General features: G+C 40.5%; 1 protein-coding gene across 4 annotated transcripts in view; it reads right to left on the bottom strand.

Annotated features, from left to right (window-relative positions):
* The window catches only part of STON2 (stonin 2), a 72,824-nt gene extending 49,941 nt beyond the window's left edge, over positions 1-22,883 (bottom strand). For 2 of the 4 annotated variants that reach the window (XR_004357659.1, XM_032691413.1), the window contains exons 1-4: positions 22,684-22,725; positions 6,799-7,007; positions 6,113-6,367; positions 350-547 (exon numbers count right to left, since the gene is read on the bottom strand). Coding sequence is in view for 3 of the 4 variants with exons in the window: in XM_032691413.1 (XP_032547304.1) it covers positions 350-547; positions 6,113-6,367; positions 6,799-6,886 (541 nt within the window). In the remaining variant the exon portion in view is untranslated. Of the gene's footprint in view, positions 1-349; positions 548-6,112; positions 6,368-6,798; positions 7,008-22,076; positions 22,111-22,683; positions 22,726-22,864 lie in introns of those variants that run through there. The other 2 variants (XM_032691415.1, XM_032691414.1) reach the window with 2 other exon arrangements.
* Positions 22,884-23,943: the final 1,060 nt, after the last annotated feature.

Below are 23,943 nucleotides of genomic sequence, written 5' to 3' on the forward strand. Positions count from 1 at the left end.
TTAAGAAAATTTCTCCATGGAAATTCAGGAAAGGCATCCAGCTTCCCCCACAATATACTGAAAACTAGCTCCTAGATCAGGTTAAGCTGATGTGATATGTGAAAACCAGAAATGCTCCAAGTCCACCACCAGGTACATAGTTGCATTTGGCTCTTACTTCAGGAGCCTGCATGTATCAGAGGTGTGTAAAATCCAAGTGTGATTTTTTGGAAAGTGGAGTAGAACAAAACGTTAGCCTAATTCTTGAGTTTGTTCTGCTTTTGATCCATTCTCTGTGGCTCAATTCTGAGCAGTGAGTTTGAGTAGCATTAAAAAGATAGAGATGGAAGCTTGAACACTTCCCTCTTACCAGCTGAATCTGCTGCAGATGTTCTACCACTGGTCAAGTCCTCAGTATTAATTGACTGCAGATCTGTGTAGGAGGGAGCAATGCTTGGGCTGCTGGTGTCCTCTGAGTTGGTTGTCCAGCTGCTCTCTGAAGCATGGGCTTGCCTCTCAGAAGAGTTGGAAGAGGGGGAGGTCCAGCTGGGTACTTTTGATGCAGACACTGGTTGTAGAAAACAGGTATCAGTTAGAGACATACAGAGTGATCTTCCAGAAGATCATGATTATTCCAAAGACATGCTAGATCAGACCCTACTGAGGTTCTGTAAATATAAATTCCAACATCCACAGCAACAAAATTATTTTATAACAAACATCCAGCAATTTAACTACGGCCTGGTACTCTTACTTTCTAGCACTACTCAGCTGTCTGCCTTAGATCCCATACTGCTGGCAAATGTATGCTTTCCTATTGTTCTAGTATTGGAGAAGCTGTGACTTTTCAGAACAAGATTTCAAGTTTCTAGCACTGCTGACAAGATCTGAATGTGTGTGTTGTGCAACACAGTGGAGTTTTTATAGTACCACAGATTTTTTTGAAGTGGTTCTATTATATTTAATTAAGCCTTACTTATCTGTGACACCCACTCAAATGCAGTCATCATCTCAGGAATTCTCCAAGTGGGAGGAGGAGTATAAAAATAAGCTGAAATTGACCTACTGATGTGCACTGGAATGGTTTTTGTTTCTGAACAGGTGGAGTGTCCCAGTCTGAATATATCGCATAACATTTCTGCTCAGTGTAGACCAAAAGTCCTGTTCTACTCATTTGCCAGACTTGCATGTCAAACAGTTAAGTCCTGCCTAATCATCATCCAGAGTTCAGAAACGAAGCTTATACATCCACTGCTATGAATTTGTATTGTATACTCTCTGTATTGTATACTCTTTGCCCACAACGTCACTTGATACTTTGGAAGAAAATGGTAAATTAAAGAGGATTCATCTCTCTCTACTCCATCCAAGTGATGTGATGGGACACCTCTTTGTTATTGAAACATTGCTGTGTGCATAGAGGGAATATCCAAGCAGTGTTCCCTTGCTTGCTTTTTGAGATGTGTTAATTTATTTTACATATCTGCACTGTTAGCCTAAGTAAGCAGGCACTGATAAATTTATGTGTACAGCTATGAGCCTTTGTACTGAGCAGCTTCTGAATAGTTATCCCTAAAGATATGGAGCTGAAAGTTAGAGCTGTCTCCTTATTGCAGAGGGTGACAGTTGCTGTGTTAGAGACACGACCAAAACCCCACACTTCTCCCTCCAGTAACCGCACACTGTACTGTGCTTGGTGCCTGTAGAGAAAGGATGATGAGTGTATGATTATAAACCGTCAGTCCCTCTCTCAGTCCTTTTGTTAAACATGGCATGAGGCACCTGAAAAGCCATGCTTAAAGCTTCACCTGAAATTGCTTTGACAGACAGAGCACTTTATTTGGACAAGCTGAAAAGCTGAGCTCTGTATGTGAATCACTAACAAGAGCCAAGTTTTTTTTCTCAGTGTGCTTTATATCTTGAATTCTAGAAACTGCGGAATTATTTTATAAAAAAAAGATCTTAGATTTGCAGTATTTCTTTTTTTTTTGTTTAAAGTCAGCAACATGAACAAACATAAGCTAATTTAGAAACACATATGATAAAATAATTCATATACTGCCAACTAGTTTTGTGCTTTCCCAAATGAATTTTTGTCTAAGAGGGGGACCAACTGGACTAGTGTTGCCAAATACTTCTATAAAGGAGCAAATTCTATTTTGAAATAAGGGAATTGTTTGGGTTTTTTTCTAAAGAAAGTCTTGTCATTGGAAAACCGTAACCATAGACAGCTTTTTCTGCAACAGATGTTCTTTGAAATCTTATTACAGTGAACTTCCACCTGTGACTGTTCTAGGTTCCCCAACACTAACCCTTGGAACTAGTAAAAGTGCATTTTCCCCTATGCTGAGGCAAAAGACCATCTGTCTCAAAAGGCATGACAAGCCAAAGTCAACATCTACATGTTTAAGGTCCCTCTTCAGATTCCTTGGACATGCTGCAGCCAAATTCTAAATGAAGTACGGTTTTTTTGCAGAAATTTTGAATTTGGTCTCTAATGCCAATAGATGGAGAGTTCCAGCCTTTCTGCTGCAAGAATTTCTCAGAAATCTCTTTATGTTGAAAGACCACTGCCAGAACTATTCCTAAAATGAAATTCTGTAGCGCACTTTGGATACTGAAAATCAATATGTTGTTTCCCAAACTGAAAAATCTTTCCTTTCACATGTATTTTACTTTTCTTGACATGTTTGTTCTTAATACAATTGATTGGCCTTTAATATGCAGGTTTATCTTAAAACTTTGAGGACCCGTTCCTTGACCCCTACACTGTATTACAATGAACCTTGTCAGCAGCATTTCCCTTCCTATCATATAGGACTTCAGATTTTTCTGATTTTAGGACACCATCACCGTTGGTCTAGTTTCCAGCTGCTAATCCTGTGTTGCATGTATTGCCTATTTGCAGACAGAACAGCCCAAAATAGTTAAGCTGAGATTTGCCTTACTGTTGGACAGCCTCTCAAGGGACATGGTAGGAGTCCAAGTTACTTGAGCCATTTAAAACCAGACAAAGCTCTTGGGAAGAAGTGAGGGTGGCTCTGTGTGTGTGTGTGTGGAGGATGGATGATGTAACAGATCTTGCCTTATTCTAATTTTGGTGCTTTGCTGAATACCTCCTTGAACTGAAGAGTGCAGATAACACCTATAGAATATGAGATTATGAGCTGGAGGCCCACTGTGTAACAAATGCAAATGTTATGTCACCCACTGGCTGTGATCATTTACAGATTATGTAACATTTGTGATAGGAACATTCATGTGAGCCTAAAAATCTCATTTTTCACTTTTGCAGTATCAGTTTGACAAGTTTGACTAGCCTGATAATAACATAAATTTCTTCTCTTCCCAGTAAAAGGAAAACAGGGAAGAGGGCACCACAACACATAATTTCTGTGACTAAATATTTCTGTGGCCTCGCTCAACAGCTTTTGCTTCTTGGGGAAAAATATACATGATTTGGCAGCTGTGAGTTAACTATGTATAAATCCAAAATGTAGAAATATTTTGAAACAAACATTTTGCTTAGCCTGAACCTGGTAGAATGAAGATTTACAAGAACATCCTAAATAAAGATAATTTTTACTGTGAGGCTCACTTATGGGTGTTTTTCATTTTTACACCTCGGGTTTTGACCTTTCTTCTCGTCTTCCAAATTCTTTGCCTGTTTGTTCAGCCCTGTTTCTTGCTATCAGTTCCCCTGATTCCTCCTACGTCAATAATGTCTTCACTTTTCCCAGGACAGCAAGGGTCCAGCATTAGCCTCGGGTTTCTTTTAAACACAGTTCCCATAGGATAACCACTTCATTCCAGTTGTCTTTATATTGCCTTTTTTTTTTTAGACTGTGAGCACATCTGGACAAGTATTTGCTTTTGGGGTAACCAATGCAAATATACTATAGCTCTAAAGTCGGAGTAAGACAAAATCTCTCTCTCCTAGGACACATCCTCTTTGCTCTCACGGCACTCTGGAAATCCCCCTTTGCAAGCCCTTTTCAAAATGTGTTTCCAGGCAGCCTGGCCATCAACCTGGGTAATATCGAGTCAGCTGAGCAGTTGCTTGAGTGCAGACAGACAGACAGACGATTTCCTGTCAGTGCTGGACCCCTGACAAGAACGGTACCAGGGGTGCTGAGCCTTCAGGACATTGCTCTTCACAGCTGTCTGCACAGGAAACAGATTTTAAATATCTCCATCCTTCTCACACCACTCCTTCTGTTCAGACTTGGCCTTTATACTCTTCTCCTCCCCAGTGTGGGTATCTGCTATTGTTCTTATGCAGTCTGTTTGCTACTGGAAATGAATAATTGCTGTCACCACAGGCTTTCCACTGAGTGTGTTAGCATAGCAAGGTTGTAACACAAAGTCTCCAGCTTTGCTGCCACCCATAGAAAAAAGACGTGATCTGCAGATTAATTGAGAACAACTAGGCTGAAGTTTATCCTACCTCTTGCTGTCAAATGTCCCTCAGAGTAGAGGGTCAGAAACAAAGAGCTGTCATCTCTTCTGTCCCACGACCTTCCCTTTAGAGGCTGTCAGCTACACTGCTCTGGCCATTTATAAATACAGAATAGGAGTGGGACCAGCTCATAAATAAGGATTTTAAAATATCCTTAGGAAACCTCTTTAGGGTTCCTATATAGATCAAAGAATAATAGCCATGCAAGAATTACATGGAGCACATCCTGATCTGACTGCTAGGGGAATCACCCTCCTCCATGAAACTCAGCCAGATGCTGAAAGTTAGTGTGTAAATATCCTCCCTTGATGACACAGATCACATACTACAAGCTTCTACAAGGGTACAAATGACTGTCTTCTTCAAAACTGCACTGCTTTTGGAAAGTCTTTTCTAATTTCCTCATCTGGATATCCTAGACCTCTGCCTAAAGCCTAGTATCCCCTGTGACTAAAAACACAAACCAAGAGACAGTCCTTTTGCTAAGCACATATCTTAAGACTAGGTCACATCCCTTTAAGGATGGGAAGTCAAGTAATACATCATAAAATTAGTTTTATGGAAGTCTCCTTCTTATGACTAGCTTTATTTATGTTGAGTAAAGATTTTGGGGTTTTTTTTCATTTAAGAAGAAGGTGCATTTATGAGTTTTTCAGTTAACAAAGACATAAGAGCACTGGGAAGGAATATGGCCTCATTTGAAAAAGTATGTGCCTGCAGGAGTAAGCATAAGGCTCACTTAACCATGAAACTACAGAGAGAGGTAGAGCACCTCAGTTTTACAGATTTACACTCCTGGTGTAAATGCTCTTCCTTCTCTCCACATCACTAGGATGAGTAAATATTTACATCTAAGAATAAGAACCATTAAATAAAGATAAAAAGGTCAGGGAAACTTAGTTTTGCCAGAAGATTCACACACTTCTCCTGCACAAAGGTCCATAACCTCCTATATGGAAGAATTCTGTTCATACATAAAAAATAGAAGCTCATATAGCCACATCAGTTAGCATAAGCTGATGAGGCAAACCAGAGGCTTTGCATGCATGTTTAAAGTCTGTCAGAAAAAACTGTCACATTTGAAGAAAATGCATGCAGTAATGGAATTAGGGTAAACTTCTGTTGTCTTTGTAGTTCTCCAGCTGCTAAATCATAGCATCAAAAGACAGCAGAAAGTACTAATGGGCACTGGAACACTGTTGGTCTCAACTGGCAAAAACCATATGGGGACTATGAGCAGGTAAAGACTGTGACCACAGAGGACAATGATCACCATTTTTTCAGTCCCAGATTACAGAGACAAACACGGATCAGACCTCTTAGATGGCTGATGAACCTCCTAGATGGTTCATACCTCTACATATGAAATGTCACTACTGAAAACACCTTCATGCTATTTCCCCATTAATGCACTTTGGCAGTTTCCAAAACTTAGTCAAGACACAGGTGGAGTGAATCACAGATGGCTTTCATTTTCTTTATAAAAAGAAAATATTGCTAGTGCAACCTGGAGCAATAGTATGAGAGCCCTTTTTGAAACTGATGACATTAGTTGTGTTAAAATACAGTACAAACTAGTCAAAGGTCAACCTTTGAGAAACTAAAGAGCAAGGAAAAATTCTGTAAGCTCTTATTGTATTACTGGAACGGACCTTTTCTTTGCTTTTGCCTCACCTGTTTGTGGGTGGGTTGATGAAGCAATAGTCCATGAAGCATCTTCAAACTGAACCCAAGCACTGACGGATGATGACAGATCAGTACTAGGACACACACGGTTACCAAGCACAGCAGAATCCACCTTGGTTTGGTCAGCTGCCTCTTCCAACTCTGTGCAGAAAAGGTCTTTAAATTCTCCATCTGCATTTTGGTTCTCTTCTGGAGAGGTGTCTGAGGAATTAAAACATTTCTCCAGAGGCTCCTCAGTGCTACCTAAAATAGAGATGACACAGAAAGATTGGCAGGACTCACCATTACTTCACCGTTTTTTATTGAAATATCAAAAATTTGCCATTAACTGTAGAAAGTTCTCCTTTATCTAATGTAGCTTTTAGATTAACACTGCACATAGTTTTGCACTTGATTATAATGGGTGACATTTCCTCCATGGTCAGTTAGATGCTGCCTTGAATTTCGAAGGACAGATCCAAAACCTGTTATAGATCTACATTAGATCACATTAGGAGAGTAATTTACCTTTTTGACCCAAATTCTCCTATTACATAGGGGTAGCAGGAGATAACTTAACCTCTGCACATACTGCTTCCACTTAGAAGCCAAGCTCTATGATGCTAGATATATGATAGTAGTTGGTCTAATTCAAACAAAGTCTCACTGGTTTCAAAGAAAATCAGACAGCTTACCTCGTGGGCTAACAGGGAGGATCAGCTCATCATTGAAGGACACCCACTCAGACTGGTGGGAGGCAATGACACTAGTCACAGACGTCATATTCGCAGCAGGTTCCTCATCTTCACTTGGCGATTATAAGGAGGAGGAAGCAGAATGGGAGAGGTACAGTGACGATGAGCCAATGGAGGGAAATACCTCCTTTGCACTTTCTTTTCAAGTGCTGTTAAGGTAAGAAAGAAGTAAGTTACCTCTTCTAGAAAATTAAATGTGAGAAACTAGTGTCACCATTTTTTATAATACAGAATGCTAAACTAATTATGTACCACAGGCACAGTACCGTCAAAGTACTACCACATTTGAGACAAAAATGTCATCTGTGTGCCTAGAGGAGGGCTACACTTGAGCAACTCCTTGATTTAAAGCATCTGAGAGTCTTCAAACATCCTCATGTTAAAGCAGCCCACCACTAAAACCAATGCTTTACTTCTTACTCAAAGAGCCACGCCTCTCATAACCCCAGCAAGAGCAGTAATGAGGAGATTCTCTCAGGTTTAGCAAATTTTGATTATGATGTAACTTAACCCCCACTTCAAGATGTCAAGATGCCAACATGTCCTTACTCATCTTGATACTTACAATATCTGTTCCCTTTCAAGAGCAAGAAATAAGCTTCATGTTTCATTATCAGTAACATGTATGTAGCTGGCTCTGGAATCAGGATGAGTTGCCAATGACTGTTATCATGGTCTTCTTATAGAGAGATGCCCTCTCAGCTAGCTGCACTTTCAACTCTGCTGCTTGACTGGAACTTCACATTTTAAGTTCTTGTCTGGAGTTAAGTATGATTTTGCTGTAGCCCAGCAAATGTTTTCACAGATGTGGCAACTTAATTTAGTATGCCTTACAATGGTATGTACCCCACACAGATGTGGGAATCTGCAAGATGGAAGGGAACATTGCAAGGAGCTCTGGTTGTTGGCTAGTAACTGGGAGAGTCAGGTCCAGGGAAAAAAATTCTCTCTGACAAGCACCCATGACCACCTCAGATTTGCAAACCACTTCAAAACTCTCAGAGGACGCCTCCTAGGAAAGTATTCAAATTCTGTCCCCAATTAACTCAAGCATGGAAGCTCTTGTTGCCATGGTATTCAAGTACTTGAAAATAGGGAAACTCAGCCTCGGCTATTTTAAAGAGCCTTAAAGCAGCATCTCTTGTCCTGCTGTCTTTCTCCTAACTAAAGGGTTTTTCAGGGTGAAACTTCATGTTAGTGTACAAGAACAGATACTTCACTAACACTTCTCTTTACCCTACATTAATAACATTTAGGTCCAAAAAGCAGACTGATATTTAAATGCATTCAATCTTTAAGCATTTTCTGAAGGAAGCAGATCATTAAATGGCTTCCAGTATGATTATTCTCCTCAGGGTCACGGTCATTTGTCTGCCGAAGGCAGGTCAGCAGTCAAGAATGAGCTGAAAACTTCAAAAGTTTGGAAGTCATAAACCTGCCTGACACCTAGAAAGAATTCATCAATCCATGTTCATTGTCTGAAGATGAATCTTTTCAAGCAGAATTGAACACAAAATGTAGTTTCCTGCAACCACAAAAAAGGATTCCTAGAAACAATCCTGATGGTTAAGTGCAATTTGCCATAAGACTGATCCCCTCACGATAGACTTTCCTATGGCCCCCTCACCAGCCACCCTGCATATTTTTCCCTTGTTACACAACCAGTTCCCCTCTGTGGCAGGAACAGTGGCACTTGAGCCCCAACCCTGTTTCCTCCACTCCTATGGCAGGACACCTGTCCTCAAGCATTGTGGGCAGGTACATTTGCCTGCCTCGCACAATATCCATTTTGAGTGCTGTTAATAGAAACTACAGAGCTAAACATAGAGGTGAGCTAAGAGAAAAAAATAATCAGATGTTTAGGGTTACTTGGACACCACATGAGGGAAGGAGAGGATGACCTCGGCATCTTGTTTGCCTTGTGTGACCAACTAAACTGTTTGTTTTGGGGTTTGTTTAAATATCTGTAACTAAATCTTCCCAGACAACTGGATACAGACCTCTCCTTTCTCCTGGAAAAGTCCTGAAAGAAGAATGAAGTGGCAGGAAATGAAAAAAGGAAACAGTTTGTCTTGTCCTTGATGCACAGAGACTGCAGTAGAACTCTTTTTTCAAGGGGAAAAAAGCTATGAAAGAAGGCAAGAAAATGGTCTGTTTCAGCTGTGCACGTATGGAGGAGAATTATGCCACTATTTTAAGATGGATTTCCTTGAGTACCCTACCATCCTGTGACTAGAGCAGTTCTTAAAATCCACTTAATACCAGACAGGAAAATTAGCACTTTAAAATGGATAGTGAGCACTATGAGCCCAGAAAAGCATGAGAATACTGTGCATTGCAGGCTATACAACTTTGCCATGACTGGAATTTTCTACAGACTTCTCAGATTGGTAAATAAAAGAGGTTGTGTTGACTTATCAGGGTTGTTGTACCCTTTAGACAAGCCACCTGAAAGAAAGAAAAGGCAGTCTGAGTAGCTAATAGCTTCAAAGATATTCAGAATAGAGGCATTTTGAGGATGCTATGTTAGGATTAAAAAAATATGAAAAAAATACAATTTTGCATTCTCTCAACATAAACAAAAAAAACCCCAATCCCACCCCTTAAACTTAATGCCTGTACAGAATTATGAATCATGTACAGATAACTCCTGTGCACAACTTCGTCCACAAATTATTTTTCACACCTCTTCACTCTCCAAAATCCTCCCTTAGAGAAAGACTTAAGCCAACCCCACAGTGAACTAAGGAGCCTTTTAGCTGGCACAATACCACTGTCACCGTGCTTTCAGTTAACACAATGATGTTGCAGTTTGCAGAACTACTACAAAAGTCCATGTCTCCAGAGGAACCATTTGACACTGTAGATAAACCTGAATCCTCTCTGTAGCAAAGCAATCAGCATCCACTATTTAAACACTGCAGTGCATACTCTCCAAGTGAATTTTGGAGTGTTTCTTCCTGTCTTTCAGATTTCTCAAAGATCTATGAGATGTTTGTAGAGAAATGAATTTTATTTGTAAAGAAATGAATTTTGGAGCCTACAAGGATTAACAGAACAAATAAATCCTTTAAACTTCAAGTGAGCTACAGTTAAAGCAAAAGTTTATTCTGCACAGCCCAAAAAAAAGCAGATGGAAACACATCTCCCAGAACAAGATATTACCAGGCCAGGCCAGCATTATTTCTCTCTACATGAATGGGATTTGTATGAGACTGTTATTTCCAGATTTGTGTTATTATGTGCATGAAGCTTTTGGTGCTGAACTGGTTAAAAAAAAAAAGGAAACTAATTAATCAGATTTTTGGCAAAAAAATTGCAAATTAGAAGTCTGTTACTATTACACAGTAAATACAAGGTAAAGCAGATGTTATACCTCTTGACCCCAATGATTCTTACCATCAATTCCAATGCAGTGATTTGACCATGAGGCAAAAAAATTCTCTAAGTGGCTGAAATTTCTGCTTCAGGTGTCCCTTTTTGATATTACAGTTTCACAGTGGTACACAGAAATCTGACTGACAAGTAGGTGACAGTTATTTCCAGTTCTCCAAAGGGTAGAGATCATAGAGCTGGAACAAAACTCCTTGCCTCTCTAGTCCTTCTAGTCTTTTGATCAACCACATTTCATAATCCCTTTTTAAAACTGATGAAGGTTCATTCTAAAATGGCAAAACTACTTCGATAACTCATTTCAAAACTATGTAAATTCAGTTTATTTTCATTCCTTCTTGTGACGTGATTAACCATTTGTCCTTTTGTACAACTCTACTCTAGCAACAGAATCCTTCCCTTTTTAACTTTTTAAGTCAAAAACATCTTTTTGAGAAAGACATAATTATCCTGTGTCAGAAGTCTTACATGCAGCATCTTGTACAATGAGCCCTCACTTTAAGTGGCACCTTTACACACTACCTGAGTACAAACACCAACAGCAGTAATGGTTCGTGGCACTACTGAGGTGTAGAAGTATCAGAAGTATTTGTAATGGAATTTAGAAATATTTGTAATTGAGTGGTGGTTTTGTAAACATATCATTTAAAGTATTTAATTCCTCATGTGTTTGGACAGCAAACTCAAACATTGTTTCTCAGCAGATTTCAACTCTGCTTAAAAGAAACAGCTTACCACAGTTAATAATTTTAAGTACTAAGGATCATTTTTCCAATTGCTCCAAGTTTCATCCATATGATGCACACTGCAGCAGGCTTTCTAACCACCATCCAGAGATACTAGGTTACAGTTACATGGAAAAACAGAAGGAGAAAAAAATTATAATAAAAAAATTGATGATTAAATCCACTTGTTGATTTGTTTGGGTTTTTTTCCAAATGTAGTATCAATAGCGAGCTTGTGCTAAATGTATAGACTCCCTAAATATATTGCCTAAAACGGCAGCACCACTGAAAAAAATCCTGTAATCCATACAGTGATACTGTTTTTCTTGCTCATATTTTCCTTTACAGTTTCAGGAACTGAAACATTAACTGGTTACTGTAATTTGGTTGTTGTAGGAGACCATGGAAGGGAAAACAACTAGACAAGTTGTCAAATTCCACATAGCAGAAAAGGAAACTAATGCCAAAGGGACATTAAAAAAGGAAAGACTCTGACCATGGTTTTTGTTGTAACAATCAAGCTTCACTACCATCAGGAAAGCCTCAAGGAAAAATAAGTAATTTTATCTTGACCACATGTTTGGCAAACCTGTATAGACAAAACAATTCTGGTAGCATGAACTGAGGAATGATTGCTGCATTGGGCAAATTTCCAAGTGAGAGAGAGCTCATGGCTCTTCCTCTCAACTTGGCCTGCAACAAGCACTGACCATCAGCACATCGTGATCTGAATAACAAACAAACTCCAAATTGGAACTAAGTTTTTAAGCTTCAAAAGAAAGTCTCAAGTACTTAAAGGTGCCACAGCATAAACAAAACTCAGAGATAAACAACAAGAAAAAACCCAAACAACTAAACTTGAGAAACCCAATGAAGTAAAGGAACTGGATTTGGATGTTTTTTTTACTGAAATAAACCACTGTACCAACCTCTGCCTAAATGCCTGAGGTAAGATTACCTTATGAATAACCTAGATGATGACAGGAACAAAGTCATATTTGGTTGATTATTGTATTCCTAATATTAGCAATATTTTCTCCATGAATACAGCTCCTGAGAAAATCTCTGGTAAAACTCAGTTTTAGATCTTACACTAGTTTTGCTTACTCTGATTCATATATGTCATTGCATAAGCTCCATGACTTCAGATGTAGCTTAAGAATCTCAGTCACTACCTGGTGCATGTAACACTTACATGAAAACTTTCAATATAAAATGAAGAACCAGGGCTCAAAGGGAGCTAAATGGACATGCCTTGTGAAACCCCTGCAGCCTTTCTGGAGGAAAGGATAGCTTTGCCCATTATGGATGACATCTAAGTGAATGGTGACAAGAACCTTGACAGTACTCTGTCCACACAGCCTGGGCAAATCCACTTTGTGCCATACAAGGCAGGTCATTACTACCGTCTCCTGGCCATTTTAGACAGAGATGGAGTGAGACAGAGTGTGGTACTGAAGATGACTAGAGCCATCTGGCACATGGAATGACAGAAAAGCAGACTGGGGGCCTCCCTGAGCACAGGACCCAGTGCAGACACACTAATTAATGACCATACTCAATTATTCCAAGAGATACAAAAGGATCTGCCTAAATCCACACTGCAAGTCAGTGGCAGAAGCAGTGACCTACAATGCCCTTATTTTCTCCAGGCCACAAGAATACAACCACCACACATAAAACCATAACCCACAGATACACATCCCAGCTTTGCTGGAAGCTCACATTTCAGTGATAGTAAGAGAAGAGAGTCTGTAGGAGATGCACTGGTAAGCAAGTCATAAGCATCTCCCTCAGGAATATCTGCGTCAAGGCTAATAGCTGAAAGGTCAACAGCTGCTGTTTTCTCTACACCAAAATTTATCTGCCACAGAAGCTCCTCTGTTTTCCATCAGAAAAAGCACTTCAGATGCTCTCCTGCAGGCAATACCAGCATATTTAGGCAGTTCAGGAGGCACCTTCTGCCAAGGCCATGCCTTAGAAATATTTCATGAGTTCTGGATGGCTCATAAGGAGAGACAGAGATTCAAAACCTGATACTGTACTGTAGAAAACTGTACAATCTCCTTCTCTATTACTTGTACTCCTAAAAACTTGAGAAATATAAGAAGACACTGTAGCAATACAAAAAGAATAGGATTTATTTTTATTTTTATTTTTTTTTTACAATTAGAAGTAGCATATAGCAGGCAGAAAACAAGGAAGAATTCCCGTTGAAATGCTGGAAAAGCTGTTCTACATTTCAGGACTTTCAATACAGCTCCCTGTGGGTACATGATGCATTCAAAGTGTAATTGAAGCCTCCAGTCATGTAATTGCATGGAAACTTGAAGGATAACTTCCCAAACTGCCAGCCTTTCAACTCAAACTAGAATCTGAGGTAAAAATCAGTCAAATGCTTCTGTTACCATAAAGAGCAATAATGTGTTAAAAGTAGACTGGGACAAGATCACAGGGAAGAGCCAATGTGCCAACTTGTTTAGCAGAACATTTTCATCTCTAAAATCTGGGATTTTTTTTCCCCAGTCAGTATCATACAAAAAGGAGAAAACCCACTAATTTAAGGGGTTTCTTCCCAAAGGCTAGACTAATTCAGATCAGATATTACTTTGTTCAACAATATTCTGTTGGTAATAACAGTAGGAAACAAAAAATGTAAATGCAGTAAGGGAGAAGAGGTTGGTAACATTCCCTCAGAAGAGGGCAGGTACATGGTCCTTACCACTCTTCCTTGTTTTCTCAAGGCCTTCACAGGGCAGAACTCCAAAGCAGCACCCCGATCCCAGACTTCCACATCTGCCCATTATATGTGTGACAGATTTTTCTTTGCTTCAGGACAGTGAATTTGCAGTAGTCACAACTATTGCACAACGCAGTGCTAGAACAACTCCCGTTCCAATTCACAGTACGTGGAGGGAACTGGGTTTAAAAACTGATTTCTTCTTTCAAACCTGAAAAAGTGCATCATACAAGGAACATGTTTTTCAAAGAAAATTCCCACCGAGCAACCTGGTTTGCACATCTTGATATTAATGCTTTCATATATTCTTGTTTAAGTTGTGCACAGACAAGCTAGCCAGATGTATTCCATTTACCAAACCCTCCAAAAGCTACTGTACTTTACTTGCCATTGTGATGATTATCAAAGTGTGCTTTTTAAGTTATCTCACTTATGCAAAAAGCATAATGTTCTACAATTAATCACCCTTGAACCAACTATGTCATTGCGGCCTGACATCACTGAAGACAGCCATCAAGTGAACACAAACCAAAAAATCCTATCTACCTGTCCTTCTCCTAAAGTGGGACTAATGACAAAAGAAACAGGGAAGCAAGTAAGTGATCATAAGTTTACTGGAATATTGTGCTGGATGATAAACAGTCTTCTAGCAAACACACATTGTGAGTTGTACAAAGTGCCATCCTGTTCTGACACATAGTAGCATTCCATCACTGCCTATATGCATTGCAACAAATTTACTGCTTTTCAAGTATTCACTGTACAACCCCAAAACTGATCCTGCTTCCATTTAGTAAAAGGAGAGCCTGCAGAATTCTTCCTGTGCCTCAGGTTTCAATTGCACAAACAAAATCAGGGCTTTATTTTCCGAATTACAACTAAGTTAATGCTAGAAGCTGGGTGAAAACATCTTCACTGAAAACGGTGGGTATAATTATTTGCCATCAATCAGTATCAGTTAAACTCTGATTTTACTAAGAAAGCTAGGGAAAGAATGAAAGCAAGCTGGGGAAAGCAAGCAAGCAAGCAAGAAGTCAAGCCCTCAAACACTAGCCATATTCAAGACAAGCAACAAACTGAATCCTGCAGACAGAGATGTTCACTGTAGACTGTATGCCTACAGAGAGGATGACCATTGATCCAGCTGAGCTGTGAGTATGCACAGAACAGGAGAACAGACTCAGAGCAAGAGAAAAACACAGAATTCAACTGTGAAAGCATCAAGAAGACAAGGACTATTGAGGAAGTGATGCAGCCCTGAATGAAAACAGAGTTTGCTTGTGCTGAATTTTGGCTGGAAAGGGAGATTATGAACACTGAGCAAGGAAGTCATCTTCTATTCAAGCCTTCTGTGTATTTCCATATAGCTAACACCTATTTATGTATAAATAACTTCTATATAACTGTACTTCTATATAACATATTTTATAACTTCTAATCTGTATCAGCAGAACCGTTCCAATGAGGAGAGTTTAAAAAGGGATTTTCATCATAAAGGAGATCCTTTTTGATTGTTACAGATAAAGGCAACATTAAAACAAGAAGCTGTCTTCCACTTTAAGGAAGACCTGATTGATTATTAAATGCCAGATAAAAATCAGTACTCTGGAAGAGGTATCACAGGGAACAAGCTTCCTCTGGCAGAAAATTCTTTTGATGATCCAACTGGTCTTTCCTCATTTCCAGTGTCTGAAGAGTCAGTTGAAATTACGCAACTTAGTGTGATGCCAGGACACTGCAACCCTTCAGGGCAACCCACAAATATCACATTTGTTGTCACTCTCTATTTTAGACACCCTAAATATAGGTCCATTAGACTTGATGGTGCTATTCCTTTAGCATGGCTATTGCTGTTTCGAGAGAATGAAAAACAACTGTAGAAAAAAAAAAAAAAAGCTTGTGCAAAGAGTGAATTTAAAGGTACCGAGTATTTTATATAATATTACCAAAAATATATCTGAAGTAGAAACAAACTTCATGACAAGTCAAATTCATACACAGTATAAAATAGTACGTTTGCAATGGTATTGTCTAATGCATTTGTGTCATTTGTGCCTAATTGTATTTGTTTAATTATCAAAACATAAGAATGCATGATACACTACCATGATGTGGAACAGAGGGTATGAGAAAACGCTTCATTTTTTGGTGCTCGATTTTGGTTTTATTGAGGTTTTGGTTTGGTTCATTTTTACTAACAGACACTAATAAGTGGTACTCTATGGTACTACCCTATGCCAGTGCCTGTGAGGCAGTAGGCAACCATATACATTCCAGAAAAGAAATTCCAGGATGCTTTGCCATCCATCTAGATGAGGTCATGCGAGTGATGCAGAGGTATGTGGTGAGAGGCGGCCCTCTGTTGCATATGGAGGCAGCAAATCACTCTTATTTTATTACACTGGGTATTTCACTGAGGAAGCTACAAAGGGAAGCCACTGCAAGTCTGATATTAACAGCAGGAAGAAGGACCAGTTGCATCTCATGCTCAAGGGCATAAAATAATTAATACCAACATTATTGCATGGCTTCCACGAGATGCTAATATTTTAGTCTGACACAAATGCCCAGTTACAAAGCATTCAGGGTGTTAAAAAATGTGTAGTATTATACATTAAAATTCATATGAACCAGCTCCCACAGAGCGGGACAATGGCTAAATCACTCAATGAATGGAAGTAATGCAGTCGAGTCACCCCATCTCCCCACCCAGCAGTAAGTAACCATGGTTACTCTGCTGCTCAGCCCACAATATGTCTCAGTAGCACAGCATTATGGCATGTGGGAATACCAGTTCAGGGCAATGCTAATGCAGTCTCACAGCTCTCTTGCCAGCTCTGGGGAAGCTGAATCCAGGTAACCTTTTGTAAAGTCTGCCATCCCCAATGGACAAACTTTGGAAGTGGCATGCAGACAAGCAGATTTTTAAATATCTGAGGTATTTAGTTCCCTCTTTCACAAAGACACAGGCCCACAAAGGGATTGGGACTCTCTGGTACCAAGACTCACTGTGTCAGCGTTGTAAATTTGACACCAGCATAATTCACACAGACACAAACAAAAGTATGTTACAAACTACCAAAAATTAGCAGAATTAGAAGAACTTCAGTATTTTCCAAGACAAACTTCCTGAAAAGAAGGAATTACCACTTGAAAGCTAGTGCCTGTTTCAGTGTCACTGAAGACCTAAAGCAGCTGTTTGGAGCTGCAGCTCCCAAAAGTCTGTGGCCACCCTCAACCAGCCTTAGCTCCAAGCACAGTCACATCAATAGCCTGGATTGAATACAGGGAGACTTTGCAATTTTTCCAGGGAAAAAAATCAATGTTGGTGCCAAACTTGTGAGTCCACATGTAGTGTGGTAAACTAACACAGCTGCCTTCATTCAGAGAGACTTGGGCAATTCAATTGCAGAGGTCAGAAATGTGCTATTTAGGAGAGGAAAACCCAGATCTGCCCAATCTATTCTACCTCAGTTTTACCCCCTTCAGTGACATTTGAGATTCTGGCAGTGAATATCCCCCAAAAAAATCTATGCACCTATTAGCCTAGACCTTATTCCTCATGCTAAACCTTATAATTTAGGATGAATTTAGGAACATGCACCTGATGTTTCTACCATGTATAATTTTTATATATAGGATATAATTTTTATCCAGGCAAATATTTGAACTGTGGTGAACTGGAAACAACACAGCAAGGATCAGAGAGAAAGGAGCATTTCTGTTGGCAGGTTTCTGTCCTCAGGAGCAGCTAGCAATTAAACACCAACTAATCATTAAACTTCATAGGCCAAATTCTTCCCTAACAGCTATTCCACTGAAACTGTTTATTAGAAAATAAACTGGCCTTGTGCTGTGGAGCTTGACCAGCTCTAGTTTCAGTTATGCAGCTACTTTTTCTCTTCAAAAATGCTCAGTAGAGTTTTTTCCCATGCATTTCCATCACCCACACAACCACAAAACCACCATGAAGTTCTGCAAATGGTACCTTCTGTTCAAAAGAGGCCCCTGATTCAGATAGCAAAATTACTGTATCATATACCCACCCTCATTTTCAAGAGTAAATTAAAAGATAATTCTTTAATTTCATTTCACAGCTGGCAAACCCAAGAGCCCACAGAGACAATTAGTTTCTATAAATACTCATGTCTATAAATGCCAACTAAAACTTGGCCTGAAAGAGCATAATTAATCAAGAAACACAGCTCAGCAAGAAGACATCCTTATTGTCCAGCTCACCAGTCAGGTCTGCTGCCCTTGGACCAGGAGCTCCACTTTGAATCTCAGCTCTGGAGCACACTGCCTGCTCTTTTAATATTAGGACAGTTTTGTACTACTAGAACACCTTTGTAGGATGCTGAAGCATACCAGTCAGTTCTGTCCTCTGTTTCAAGCCGAAGAATTGTGTAGAGACATTTAGTTCAGTTACCTCAGTAAAGCAAGATGAATCACGCCTCCCTTAACTCCAGACACCCAGTCAGACATCTGAGAGAGTCACCTGATGCTCTGTTTATAGTCAACAGAAGGAACACAGCACCTCCAGAGGATCCTTCACCTGATCTATTTTCGAATGAGGTGAATCCCCCCTAATAAGACTGTGGCGACTAGCTTAGACTTGCAAGTCTTTTTCACATATAAGGGTATAAACTTCAAGAAAATCTTACACATATTTCTAGACATTTCACTGCAGGGGACTCATTGACCTTAATATATCACTGCTGAGAAAATACTGTCAACATTTTAGGAAACGTGTCCTGTCAAAAAAGTATCTATTGAAGGATTTTTGGGATGGATGAGGGCCAAAAGCTCTGTAATTTTATTGTTCCCTTTCAGAAATTGTCTCTATAGAACTGATTTCTAAGAAACCTATACACTTCAGTAACCTCCTTCCTTTGAGAGTATTTTTTATTAAATAAAAGACTATTTGTTTCTATCGTTACCTAATGGACACATGCTCCTGGCATTGATGTCTTCTCTTAACTTTTTTATCATTATGCTATGATGTTTATTCTTTCCCTTGTATTTTTTTTCTGTCCATATATACTAAGAATTATATTACATAAAATTGGTTGACAAGGTGGTCAACAGGCTATATCCTAAGTTTACACTAATAAACAGAGTAAAACCTTACCAGTAGGAGCAGAGTAGTAGAGTGAAATACTTGGCATTAAGGGCACAGCTTTCACACTGCTTTTTTGTGGCTTTTACTTCCAATTATCTCCAAATCCTGTAGACTGAATCTGCATTAGCACTTGGAGTACATTAAACGAGCTCCTCAAGAACTTCTGACTCAGTTTTATCCCAAACAAAATCAGTTTATAGGCTCTGAGATGCAAACTGAAGTGCAGGAAATGCAGGTGATCAAGATATTAATTTAAAAAGTGCATTCCTGCTCTAAGTAATGCATTCATTTATTTACATCCAAAGTTTTTTCAGAAAGGAAGAGCATCTTGGAACCCTGATGCGTGTCCCCTGGTATTTCCATAGGACTGTGTTTTTTCAATCTCAGTCTCTGAAATTTTACCCCCCTTTAAGCTTTGAAAAAAAAAAAAAAAAGCTACATTCCACACTGTTTGCCTTATCTGCACATCTAAAAGACAGCGAAAATTGATCACAGAAGTCAATAGGGGACACATAATCCCTAGCTGGGAAGCAATCTTACCCATACAGACACCTTTAGATGGATTTCTGGCTCTGTTTAAGGCGTTGGCAAAATTTTCACCACCTACTAGGAGCAAAAATTTAATCCCTAAAGTTTCCAGATGTATGAGCTGTGCTGTAAGGCTTCTAGTTTCCTAGGACTCAAGTTCATGTGGCCGTAATTACAGTCATAGTCCCGAAGACAACACATGCTCATACCCAACACATACAAAGACAGGCATTCCTTCCTTGAGGTTAACCACTTGTGAAGTTATTACTTCCATTAGCAGAACTCACAGTCCTTTAAGAAAACATGCAGCATGTTAGACTGCAAAGAAAATGTATTAAGAAATCTGAGGACAAAATAATTTGGCTTTGCCATTGAGTATTTCATCAATTTTTTTTTTTTTTTGGTAATACAACTAACAGTTCAGACAAATTGCCCAAGAATTGCCTGCTAAAGGTTCTCCTTTCCCAGCTGACTGCAGATTGATCTTAAGTGATTATCTTAGATAAACCCAATTTTTGGACGGCCAAGATTATGTCAGATTATGCACCACCCCATGCATCCTTATAGCTCTATAGCTCATTTCCTCATGCTCTTTTTAGTTTTCCAGCTTTCAAAGAGAAGGCTAACATTGTTGCAAAGACAGCCTTTAATAGGACTTTTCAATAACTCAAAACTGATCTTATTAGTTTATTAATAAAGATCCCAACAGGTGTTTTGCAAAAAGCCTCAGTTCAATACGTGGGTTAAAAGCTGCAAGAAGAAAGGCTACTACCACGAGCCAAGTGTCAGAGCAGGGGAATCCACGACTTTATCACTGATGCCACCTTGGAAACCATCTCACTGACTGGAAAAGTCACCGCTTTTACAATAGGGGCAACAGAAACCCTGCACAGCAAAACATCTTGAGAGGTTTATAACACATACAGATACCATTTCTCATCTTCATTTGCTGATGCCAGACTTGAGAGAGCCGAAAATGAAGAACTCTACAAACATGATGTATTTAGCCCACTCAAAATATGGTTTTAACCCCCGCATAGTCTGGGTTTCTCAAGCAGGGAATGGTACCAGCTGCTAGTTCTTAACAAGATAGCTGGCAAGGCAGCACAAACAAGGACTCCAGATGGGGGGTTGGCCACTACTAAGATGTAGCTGTTATCTTTTTACCTTGTGTCCCTTGGACTGTAATCTAAACCAACCACACCACACCACACCAAGTATTAATTATGCCACTGATGTAGTGATGGATTCAAGGAACTTGAGTTAAGGAAAGATCTGCAGTTAGAGACAAAGGTATGCTCTTAAGTTCTTAATGATAATTAAGGACACAAATCATAAGAGAGTACAGCTAATCAGAACTGATGTACAGTGCTACATGTGAGAGAAAAAAAATCTGACCCCTTTCTTTTACTGGAAAGTTTAATGCTTATGCTCCCGATGGCACTGTTATTTTAAAAATAATTTAAAAGCCACAACTATAAAAGAGCAGAGATCACTAAATTTGCCAGCTATATTCCTATATCTAAAGAAAACTGTATGTTAGATCTGCTAGGGAGTTACTGCTACTTGCTTTGTACTTGAGAGCTCTACAGGAATATAATAAAAAGCTTTTAATGGTATACAGAAAAGGTCAAAGATTTACCTGACAAAAGCACGATACAGCAAATTAAACGTAATTTCATAGCAAACACTGCTTTATGTTATAATCAATCAAATCTGAAAATTCTTGGAGAAGAGAGAACCTAGCCATTAGGAAACTAAGTATTTAGGAAAGTCAGATATGTTGAATAATCCTGCATAATACATCTCACAGAGATGGGGGAAACTGCTCTTCAGGCTTTTTTGCCATAACACAAACTTGATTAACATAAACCTGTTTATCTGGACGATGTTAAGGCAAAGTCCAGATCTCGCTTGTCTGTGTAACACAAAGTATGTTTCTGGCATCTTGGTAGAGAAAAGAGAAAACGAAATCAGTCACATGCCAGAATTGGCAAACACGAACATTTTGCAAGCAACCTGTAGTTTGAAATTTACTTGCCCAGACTAGTGAGTTTGCAAAATGCACGTTTCACAGAAGACAAGAATGATCCATTGCCAATTCACAAGTAAAAAAATGTCAACGCTTGCCAATTTTTTTGCCTTGACAATTCCAAAAGTGCCCTAAAACCAATACTATGAAGTTATCCTAAGGATATTTCCCAGCGAAAGGCACAACTAAAGTATGAGAAGACATGAGCTGCAAAGCATTGCCTCATCTAGTTAAGCAGTAGGGCATTTTTTTAACCTTTTTCTCTCTGACAAACTGAAGTCTCAGAAAGGAGTAAGCCATGAGGAAAAAAAATCAGAGAAGTGGATTCTGATTACAGCCAATTAATCAACAACATAATTAACAAAAACCAACAGAAAAAAAAAGTGGAGCTGCAGTAGAGAAAAAACATTTAACACATGAATTACACAAAAGTGCAGGGAAGGGGCTGTCTGGTCCCACATCAACACAAAAACTCACTTAGCGTGGAAATATGTAATTTGAGCTTTTTCAGCGGGTCATTTACATAGTGTATTCAAACGTGACAACAGAAAAATGAGCGAGCGATTTTTCTCTGCCTTGCAATATCTTAACCGCATGAAAAAAACATTTCAATAGCAGCACAATTTAGTACAATTTAGTAGACCCAAGCAAAGAAAAATCCAAAACATGAGTAATTACACAGAGCAGCTGAGGGGTAGGTGGATACAAGCAGCTTCCCCAGGCTGCCGCTAACGATCGTTAACCCTCCCGCGGCCGAGGAGCAGCGACCCGCTCGCACCGGCACAGCCGCCCACCACCGAGAGGAGCCCTCGCCGGGGGCTGCAAGGCTGCGCGGCACCGACAGCCTGCGCGGTGACCTGCCCTGAGGGAGGGACGGTGTGAGGACCGAGGGGAACAGGTTGAAACTCGGTCCCGACGGTCGCGGCTGGAAGCGGCGCCACGAGCCCCCGCCGGGGAAGGGACTGGGGTGCCTCGGAGATCCACGGTTCCCTTAGGGTGCACGGCCGAGGGCGGCCCCGCTCCGCGACCGTGGGATCGAGGGGGAGGCAGCAGCGGCCCCAGCTCCGCCAGCAGAGGCGGGCCACCTGCCTTCGCTTTAGGTCTCATCGGCTCCCGTTTCTGACGTCCCCCGCTGGCCCCTCCGCCGGCGCTGCCCACCAGCCCCGAGCCGCACTGCCCCTGCCCCTGCCGTCAGAAGGCACCGCACAAGGCGCGTCTCCCCCTCCCCGCGGGGCCGGACGGGTCGCCCCGGGCTCGCAGCTCCCCCCGATCCCCGCGCACCTACCGGCGGGTGCGGCGCTCCCACAGCGCGCTCGGCGGCGGCGGCGCAGCCCCGGCCCGGCCCGGCCCGGCCCGCCCCGCGGGGCAGCGCGGCCGCCGCCATTGGACGCTCCCCGGGGCCGCGGCGACGCATTGGCCGGGCCGCCCCCCCCGGAGCCGCCCCCGCCCCCCGGCCCGGCCCTCACACAGGTGGCGGCCGAGCGCCGGCACGGGCGGGTGTTCCCGCATTCGATCCCTTCGGTTATTCTCAGGGCCCCGTTTTATATACGATTCAAAGTCAACGGACTTTGCCGTCTCCTCCAGGAGACGGGCAGAAAAATATCAATGTGCAAATAAAAAAAATATAATGCAAATAAATCCTTCTGCTCCTGGGTCATTCAACGGGCGTGCTTAAATACAGCACTATTTGTTTGTAACTGGTGATTTTGTGCACCCACTTCTAATACAAACTAATAGGTACCTCAGTTCTTTTGTTGGACCCACCCTGATGAATTTCACGGATCAGCAAATATCCCCCTCTTAACTTTATTAGTCCTGACTAATACAGAATACAATGTCTATGAACCAAATTGTTTCTAAGCTGTTAAGCTGTATTAGTATTACAAGCCTAATAATATAACTAGGATATTAATATTAATCTTATTTCTGCCTTTAAAGATTTCAGAGAGCAATTTGCATATGGAAATGTCTTTATGGAGGCATTAACTTCTAACGCCAGTACAATTTCAAGGCTCCAGCTGAAAGGAAAATTATGCAAAATGAACATGTGCATCATCAGTACAAACGTGAGCACAGATGTGTACATTAACATCCATTAGCAGATTCTGGAGAGCTGAGGGAGAAGGAAGTCACCAAAGAGCTTCCTAGAAAATTGTACCTTGCCAGCTGAGAAATGTTAATGGCCTTAACATTTGCATTAAACATTATAATAACAGCCTTAATGAGTAATGGGGACTGACTGTACAAATGGTTAGTTCACCTGGAGAAGAATTACACTTGCGCAATTTTTTTTTTTTTAAGTGTAAAACACTGGGAAAATCTCAAATGTGAAGTGCAAGATAACCACGCAATTACAACTGATGTTATGCTCGGCCGCTTAGCGTGTCTTGTTGACCTGATTGTTTTGAAGTGGCTTTCAAAGAGGGTCGAAGGTTTACTACTGGTGCGTAGCAATGTGGCGATACACATTACCAAGTACATAGTCACTCGAACAAAACCCCAAAGCCCCTGTAGCACAAGCCGGGGACAGCCTGTGTCCCAAAGC

The sequence above is a fragment of the Chiroxiphia lanceolata genome, chromosome 6 (assembly GCF_009829145.1).
Source record: "Chiroxiphia lanceolata isolate bChiLan1 chromosome 6, bChiLan1.pri, whole genome shotgun sequence".
Lineage (NCBI taxonomy): Eukaryota > Metazoa > Chordata > Aves > Passeriformes > Pipridae > Chiroxiphia > Chiroxiphia lanceolata.